The sequence below is a fragment of the Branchiostoma floridae genome, chromosome 3, assembly GCF_000003815.2.
Source record: "Branchiostoma floridae strain S238N-H82 chromosome 3, Bfl_VNyyK, whole genome shotgun sequence".
NCBI lineage: Eukaryota > Metazoa > Chordata > Leptocardii > Amphioxiformes > Branchiostomatidae > Branchiostoma > Branchiostoma floridae.
Genome location: NC_049981.1, coordinates 11,311,562 through 11,320,887, shown reverse-complemented (window position 1 = coordinate 11,320,887; position 9,326 = coordinate 11,311,562). Strand labels below are relative to the sequence as shown.

General features: G+C 41.0%; 1 protein-coding gene across 1 annotated transcript; it reads right to left on the bottom strand.

Annotated features, from left to right (window-relative positions):
- Positions 1–854: 854 nt before the first annotated feature.
- LOC118411287 lies at positions 855–3,556 on the bottom strand. Its single transcript, XM_035813466.1, has 3 exons — positions 3,276–3,556; positions 2,933–3,002; positions 855–1,774 (listed from the first exon to the last, which is right to left on the bottom strand). The coding sequence occupies exons 1-3, from the start codon at positions 3,284–3,286 to the stop codon at positions 1,355–1,357; spliced, it is 501 nt and encodes a 166-aa protein (XP_035669359.1). The 5' UTR covers positions 3,287–3,556; the 3' UTR covers positions 855–1,354.
- Between the last annotated feature and the right edge of the window lie 5,770 nt (positions 3,557–9,326).

The following is a 9,326-nucleotide window of genomic DNA, read 5'->3' as shown; positions in this document are numbered from 1 at the left end:
AAAACTGCATGTTTAAGAGTGGTTAGTGAAATTAAAGTCTTGATGTTCACCACTCAGGGTCAGGCGAATCGTTAACAGTTCAGCACGAAGTCACCAGGTGTCGCGACAATACCACCGGAATGCGGCGTTTTAGTCTTGCTGGACTCGCTTTTATTCTTGCTTTAACAGCGTTGTTGCTAATCGATGGTAAGTGAACATTCATCCCAAAATACTTTGCTGCCATATAGTGACTGTTTTCAATGCGTAAAATTTCTGAGTCAACTATTATCGAAGTTCTGCTTGTATTCGTTTTGTGACCAAAATAATATTGTCTACAATTCTAAGTTTTCATCTTTGGTGTTACTTTAAGAAAAGACGAAGGCAAGAAAAAGAGAGAAAGAGGAGGACTTCCGTGAGTTTTTGTGTTCAACTTTTAGTTTTTCTTCTGCGACTATCACAGATCCTCTTCTACAGACACAGAGTAACATTTTGGCGACGCCTCTGTACCGGAGACATAAACGGATTTACGCCTACTGATGTTAACATATTAGGAAATCCGCGTACATTATAACTTCGATTTTAAATAACTGGGTTACGTCAGCAATGTATAAAAAACAACTGATGGTATATACAGCTGTGATGACATAGAAATAAAAGCTTCAATATAGGTTTTAACATGTCACTGGAATTATAGTACTTGCCATAACCAATGCTTAATTACGCAAGAACAGTGCACGCAACACAATACTACATGTGTCACAGGAATAGTACTTTTTAATTGTATCAATAATATCAATATTTGATACTTGAACACGTGCACACAACATAATACTACACATGTCACAGGAATAGCACTTGTCATAACCAATACCTAATTACGCCAGAACACGTGCACACACCATAATACTACACATGCCACTCGGATAGTACTTTTTCATGACCAATAATTAACTACGTCAGACAAAGAGTAATGAAATGCCTTGGTACCTATTGCTCTTCTAAATATAGTAAATGAAACTTAACAGTACTTGCCGCGTGCAAAGGCATTGGTAGGGCCATCTACATTTACAAAAAGAAACAGATGAAAACTGACCAAGTTTGTACAAAAGCTTAATTTTCTTTTATAGGTTTCTGCCTCGTTGCGAGATGAGTTAGAGACTGTGTAACCCTTGATTTCATAATAGGAATATGGAATCTTTCGGTAGACTAAAAAGCAACAAATCACAAAACGTTAAAATATTCCTTTTTATCTATGAAATTCGTCGAGCGCTTTGTCAAATCGTTTGGCCGTAGCCCTAACAGAATGAGGTTGTTAGCGTATTTTGCTATACGTAAAAAGTCAGACAAGCCGCAGTAAGTATGACTGTAGATAACCCTATATATCCCCTCCCGTGCCGCTCCCGTACCAGCCATCACCTCGCGGCGTCCTCGTTCCCCTCCCGTGTCTCTCCCGTACCAGCCAGCCCCTCACGGCGTCCTCGTTCCCCTCCCGTGTCTCTCCCGTACCAGCCAGCCCCTCACAGCGTCCTCGTTCCCCTCCCGTGTCTCTCCCGTATACCAGCCAGCCCCTCACAGCGTCCTCGTTCCCCTCCCGTGTCTCTCCCGTGCCAGCCAGCCTCTCAAGGCGTCCTCGTTCCCCTCCCGTGCCGCTCCCATGCCGCTCCCGTGCCAGCCAGCCCCTCACGGCGTCCTCGTTCCGCTCTCTCCACAGAATGTGCTGGCGGGTCCGCTCCAGCGCTCCGATGACGTCAGAATGAGACGCCATGTCAGGATGGCCGGTCAGGAAGTCTTCAAACTGTGGAAATGAATCCGTCCACGTGAGTTTAATCTGTATATTTTGAAAAAATGGAGATATAGTTTTGGATGTGTCTGTCTGTGTGTGTGTGTTTGTTTATGTTTCCGGATATTTGAGGTCAGCATAACTGAAGAGCCTCTGGATGGATTGCAATGATATTAGGTATTTGGGTAGGTGTTGGACAGACGAAGGTCAAGGTCAATTTTGGGCCCCCTGATATGTGACTTTGGTACTGCAGCAGAAATTCAGTTTTTTGTATCTTTTGACCTGGATGTGCTACGGTCTTGATTTTTTTTGGTAACAGGTACCTTGTGACGTAAGGAATAGGTGGTGTATGTTTGGGTCCCCTAGCAGGTTGCTCTGAATCAACATCTTCTTAGGAGGATAACTGGACAAGGGAGCGACAGATTTATATGATATTTGGTATGAAGGAAGCTTAGACAGAGATGTGAGTAATCAAGTGCAAATTATGCAAACTGTCACTTAATTTGCATAATTAATGAGGGAAATCTATATTTATAGTGTTTCCATTGTAGGACTCGAATACCTGTCATATATGTAGTTTGTGGCTGGTGGAACATTAACAGATATCAATTATGCAAATACGTCCCTAATTTGCATAATTAATGTAAAAGTGCTATAATTGTTCTAAATATGAAATTATTGCACAATCAACATTGTGAACAGTACGTTATCTAAATATGTACAACCAAGCATAGATTATGTAAATGTGGAAATCATTTACATAATCAGACTATTTCATGAAGATATGAGATCTCCGAACTCTTGTTGGTTGTAATATATTTCCAACAGAAGCTTGATGGTTACTCAGGAGATTATACTAATCCTATTGATTTACACATGACTGACATGGCCGGACTGAGAACTGTCTGATGCCACAGTGTTATACCTGTAAGTGTCATGACTGGTTTCCATAGTGACAGACAATCCTGCGTTCCTATTGGATGTATTGTTATAAAGTATTCTGAGATCCTATTAGTGACTCCAGGAAAGGGTCTCTTAAATTGGAGATGATTGGCTACAGGCTTTTAGAGAGAAGTCCCCAAAGACCCCAACAGCAAGTGGCTGTGTAACCGACAGGCTGGCTTAACACTAGTTTAACATCTATTTGCTAAACATTGTCACAGGAAATCTTACCTGTCGCAAGTCCTTGTGTGTGCTGAAATCCCATGTCAGTCTGAGGATGAGTGTAGAAGGATCTGTGGAGCTTCATACGACAGAAATAGAATGGGGTTTGTCAACATTGCTCAAGATAGTCAACGATTTACACACATTAAGAGATCAAGGAAAATTTCATTTGTTTCCAACGCACGAAATTGGGCTATCCTAAAGCTGGACTAGCCAAATTACGCAAACAATTACCGTGAAAATGTCAAGAAAATTTGCGTCGATTCCCCTTGCGTCCAGTGCCATACCCGCTTCTAGAATACCAGAAGATTGATCGAGAATTCTATGAGTCCAATTACTTGTTTATGCTTACCCTTCTATCATGTAGTCCCAGTTGTTTTGAAGAAAGTCCAACACTAGTTTCCTCTCTTCTTTAGAGTTAATAACCAAGTTCAATGACTTCTTCAGCAAGTCTTCCTTCGTGAATCTTCCAGAATCCACCAGGCTTCTGGTCCTAAAACTCCCGCAGAAGTGATTAGATAGTTACTTATTACCTTCGCCAAGAAGGTCATGTTTTCATTAGCGTTTGCATGTGTGTGTGTGTGTGTTTAATGTATGAATGTATATTTGTATGTAATACTATGTTTGTAACTGTTATGTACGTTTTTGTATGGATGACATAACTAAAAATGTCGCCATGGCAATTAAAATTATTGCCATGGCGACGGTTTTATTGTTTATAAGTATTAAAGATTGTTGTTAATGGGTTTTAATAGTCGTATTACATTCGCCTGGCGATTAATGTTCAGAGAGCATTGCTGTCAAAAGGGGTTCTCTTCTCAATGAAGGGTGAACTAATAATGTAAATGCTTCTCATCGATTTTACAAAACAGACCCTCATTTACATAAATCATATCAGTTGATCATCTTCTCTAGCTTACCACAATGACATTAAAGCATTTGCTCATTAATTATGCAAATTAGGTCTTTATTTTGCATAATATATATCTATCAATATTCTCTTACTCAGTTACAAAGGTCACATGTTGCGATGGTCCTATAATTGAATTGGGCATGTTTAGACAATTTCCCAATTAATCATGCAAAATAGCTTTAAATCCGCATAATTTACATGTAATTATATGAAGCATCACGTAACCTATCCGCATACCAAAAATCATAACAATCCGTCAGCCCCTTCTTGAGTTATTCACTTTCAAAGTCTGATACTAAACCTGTCCTGCAGTTCAAAAACAAGCCGCTAGGGAGCCCAAACCTATACCACTTATATTACTCACGGCTTCAAGAGCTATCTACCACTTAAAATTCATAGCCGCAACATGTCCAGAACTCGTGATCCTTCTTGTAGGACAGTAGACCGGAAACCCGAAATACGTCCTTTTGCCCAGGGACGGCCAGCCGAAGAGGATGCGACCGGTTGGAGGAGTCCTTTGGGAGGATCTTCAGCTGGTAGAGGGACTTCCCAATGTGCCACTTTTTCTTGGAGGAAAACCAAATTAGTGATGCAGCTTTTATTCGCAGTTAATTTGGGGGCAAAACCGTTTCTCCTAAAATTTACCCTTCAAGTTTGGTATCAATGTGAAGGTGAGGAACTGGACTGTCCGACTGTGGACAAAACTGACTGTGCGCCGGCAAACTGGAGAAAATATAATCACAAATACACAGACCGAAAATTGCTTTGTTTCAGGGGCCAAAACGTTGGCTGAACTTTTGCAATGCAATAATTGAATAAATATCCACATGGCTGTGCTGGGCAAATCCTGTAGATGTGAAAAAGTTAAAACATTATATAGGTTTGAGGTCTTTTTGTTGCACAACAGGCAGTTGTTTATACGCATGCAAGGGGTCAAACCAGGACAAACTGCGTTCCGGCTTATGACCTTTCGAAGAGAATGCTGCGCAGAACGGAGAGCTCTGCGGTTCGACTGGTGACGATTAGAATGCGTACATTTTCCGAACGTTTCGAATGATTCGAGTGTTCTGAATGTAGCGGTTTGTTCGTCCAGTACGCTTCAGTGCCAAACGCCAGTAGCAAGTCTACAGTCAGTCGAACTAAACCGGTTGTGGCGTATATCGTGGCTATTGAAATATATAGTCTTGATGTTCACCATTCAGGGTCATATGCACAGTTAACAGTTTAGCACAAAGTCACCAGGTGTCGCGGCAATACCACCGGAATGCGACGTTTTAGACTTGCGGGAATCATTTTCATTCTTGCTTTGACAGCTTTGTTGTTAATCGATGGTAAGTGAAAATTGATTCCGAAATACCAATAGTGACTGTTTTCAATACGCGAAATTTATCGTTGTTCACTGTATGCCAAATTTGGTGACCAAAATAATGATGTCTAAAATCCTAAGATAAGTTTTAATCTTTTGGTCTCGTCTTTCAGGAATTTTTGCGGGTACCTTAGGAGAAGACGAAGACAAGAAAAAGGAAGAAGAAGAAGGACTTCCGTGAGTTCTTGTGTTCAACTTTTAGTTTTTCTTCTGCGACTATCACAAATCCGATTCCACAGAGTAATATTTTGGCTACGCCTCTGTATTGGAGACCTAGACAAATTAACGTCTGATGATATTAACATTTCAGCAATTTTGTCTAGCTGTCTCGTGTTTAAGATTGAAAATGATGTTGCTTTATGATTGTCATATATTTAAATTGTTTAAAATAATTTTTGTATTTGCATGCAGGCCGTGGGCTATATGGACCATTGTTGGGGTATCTTTTGCTTTGGTGGGGATCATCCTGATATGGATGTTTAAACCGGGCTGAAATGGCGCCGTAAACAGAAAGACCAGGAGGAGAAAGCCGGGCTGGGGAAAGAGAAATAAAACACATGTAAACACAGTTTACATTGGTGTCCGACTTGTTGGTGTGCATCTCATCGATGATTGCATAAAATGCGCTGGCATATAGGCTGTGCAATTAAACGGCTTCTACTGTATTTCCTTTGTGTAATTTCATGTACTGGCGCACCTGGTTACATAATATATACAACCAACATGAATGGACGATTCCCAACATAGTGTAACGTTAAGTAGATTTGCCACTGAAAAATATGTACTATGATATACTATGAAGGAGAAGTACTCTACACTTTTTACAGAAAATACAATACTGTCTCAATCACTGCACAGTGATGTACAGTTTTTCACATACTTCTGACACATTTCTTCGGCGGCCTGTACTCCCGTGTACTTCTCACTATGGTACTCCCGATATCATATTATCACGCTAATTTGTAAGATCCTTCCTCATTGGCTGTACCCGAGTTGGCCAATTAGGCCATCGCTTATGCTAAATGTTGTGCGCTTATTGGCTGCCTCGTTAAATCAATTAGCGATGACACACACCTGGCTCACATACGTCTCGCGCTGCCAAGGTCCTGACGGTCATCTACCATAAATGTTGAAACGCTGTAACTGCGGCGTGCATTCCAAATAGCCACAGAGCCCCTGCCAAAACCCCAGATATGTAAATTTAAAGTGATTTTTGACAAAAAAAAATTGATACCTTGATACCATCCTAGGGAAGAAGTTTACGGTATGGTGGTGTGAAAATAGTACGTACTACCAGGATCGTTCCCATACTTATTAATCAATAATTGCGGTCTACGAACTGAGGCTGAGGCCCAATTTACACTTGTTTCTTGAATCTATAGTACAACACATCGTAGTCTACTACTGTAGTTTTACACTCACTGACAAGGAGCCTAGCTGGACACCTGCTGTTAGTGATCCGAATGTGACCTTTGACACTTGGCGGACGCGGGAATCTTATATTTGTGAAAAATTATTATATTTCCTAATACAGGGCGTCCTGAAAAATAGGCCATGACAATAGAAAATAGTACAATGACCGCAGATGACCCAAATAGAACACGCGTTCGTTTTGAATTACGCCAGATCGAACAGGATCAATTTTTTTGGTCTTCTTCATCTTTCCTGTTGTGTCAAAAGTGCCAATTTTGACCACCGGACGGATTGAAATGACGGGAGAGGCGGGTGCCATTATAGTCATGATGCAGCAGGTGTTTATCCTGTTGTTCATGACCCAGGTTCGCCAAGAACGTATGCACCGCAGGAGGCAACTGAGGCGGTTGACGTCAGTCAGCTGTAGTCTACTACTGTTTCTGTTTACACCCGGTTCGAATTCTCATAGAACGTCCGCTGAACTGTAGTACTGCAGCCTCGGAGGGTGTAGTAGACTACAGTAGTAGACTACACTTCATTTCTGTTTACACCCAGAAAAACTCTGTAGGCTATATAGCTACTATTAATAGTAGTAGACTACGATGTGTAGTACTACAGTTAAAACTACAAGTCACGTGTATCTGGTACGATGAGTGTGTACATTTTCCGAACGTTTTGAATGGTTCGAGTGTTCTGAATGTAGCGGTTTGTTCGTCCGGAACGCTTCAGTGCCAAACACCAGAAGCAAGTCTACAATCAGTCTGACTAAACCGGGTCGTGGTGTATATTGTGGTTGCGTGAAATACATAGTCTTGATGTTCACCACCCAGGATTAGAAGAATCGGTAACAGTTCAGCACAAAGTCACCAGGTGTCGCGACAATACCACCGGAATGTGGCGTTTTAGACTTGCTGGGCTCATTTCCATTCTTGCTTTGACAGCGTTGCTGTTAATCGATGGTAAGTGAAAAATCCCAAATACTTTGCTACCATAGTGACTGTTCTCAATACGTGAAATTTTTGAGTCAATTAACACCAAAGTTCACTGTATGCTTTCGTTTGGTGACGAAAATAATAATTTCTGAAATTTTAAGATAAGTTTTCATCTTTGGTATCGTCTTTCAGGAGTTTCTGCGGGAAGTTCATATAAAGGCAAGAAAAAGAGAGAAAGAGGAGGACTTCCGTGAGTTCTTGTGTTGAACTTATAGTTTTTCTTTTGCGACTCAATATCAAATCCGTTTCTTCAGAGTAATATTTTGGCTACGCCTCTGTACTGGAGACATAGATGGATTTACGTCTTTAAACTTCGACTTTAAATAACTGGGTTACGTCAGTGCTGTATGTATGTATACAAGACAGCCGATGGTATATATAGCTGTGATAACATCGACAAAAAACATAGCCTTCGACAGACGCTCTAAAGCCCATGGTCATATACCAGCTTTGTATTGAATGGTGTAATGGTGTACAATATGACAAAGGTGTAGGCCCCTGGCTTGCAAATTCTAATTGGAGATCGAAATAAACAAACAAACAAACAAACAAACAGTTCTTGTCTCGACCGTTGTCTCGATTTGCGATGTCCACACGTGTTTTGGTTATGTCTCAGGGGCCTTCACCCTTGACCAATTTATGTCGTTGCGCATGCACATTCGGAATGGTGTACGGGCTTATTCTAGCTATCGTGTCACTTATGAAATTATGTACGTTATCATAGTTGCACATTGTCACGTGTTTTAAGTTTGAAAATAATTGTTGCATAATTTTTACATCTTGAAAAGATCTTAATGTATTTCCATGCAGGGGGTGGGCTATAGGCATCATTGTTGTGACGTGTGTGTTTGTGGTGGCGGCCATCGCGGTGTGGATCAAATGTTTTCGGAACAGAAACGCCGGCAAACAGCAAAACCAGGAGGAGAAAGCCGAGCTGGTGAAAGACGAGAAATAAAACACATGTGAACACAGTTTACAGTTCTTTCATTGATGCTTCCAACTCTTTACATCAGTGATCGCCTCTATAAGGGTGTCCCAGTGACTTAATTGGTAGCAGCTCCCCAGTTGAGTTCCTTATTCAAACTAGTTGGTAACTGGGAGACACAGATTCGAATACTTGGTAGAGCACTTCAGTTGGGGCTGCACGGCCGTCTTTCAGAAGGGACGTAAAAATGAAGGTCCCGTGTTCGAGATGTTGCATCGAGCACGTCACGAGATTTGGGTAATGACTATGATAATACAAGGTAAATTTATCAGTCCGGACACAACAAAGACACTATTAATGGCACGCCATTTCCACGGATAGAACCACACCAAACTTTACCGTAGGACATTCCATATCATAGAATCAGTAGCACTATGTATACGATGGTTTTGGATTCAGCTAGAACATCTAACAGAGTTTTCTCCTCGACACAGAATTGATTATGTAAGAGTGCTGTTTCTTTTAAAACAGACGATTGAGTTTTGAGCCCGGTACTTTTGCTTTGCCGTTTAGACATGGTACATGGTATTGCTACGAACCTGGAATTTTTTACTAGACCTGTCCGGAAAAAAACGGACGGCAAAAAATAAATCATTGGACTTTAATTAGGACCGATTAAAAAATGAACAATAGTCAATACCGACAGGCGGTCACATGTTTTAGCAATGTAGGACTTACCAGTGCAAACAAATCATATTAAGCCCAAAATATGGCATATTCGGTTAGCAAATACA

Bases quoted from the DNA above. Each gene is read 5' to 3' on its own strand.
- LOC118411287 (XM_035813466.1), bottom strand. The intron at 1,775-2,932 runs GTAAGATTTCCT...TCATTTCCACAG, and splicing joins CACACAAGGACTTGCGACAG to TTTGAAGACTTCCTGACCGG.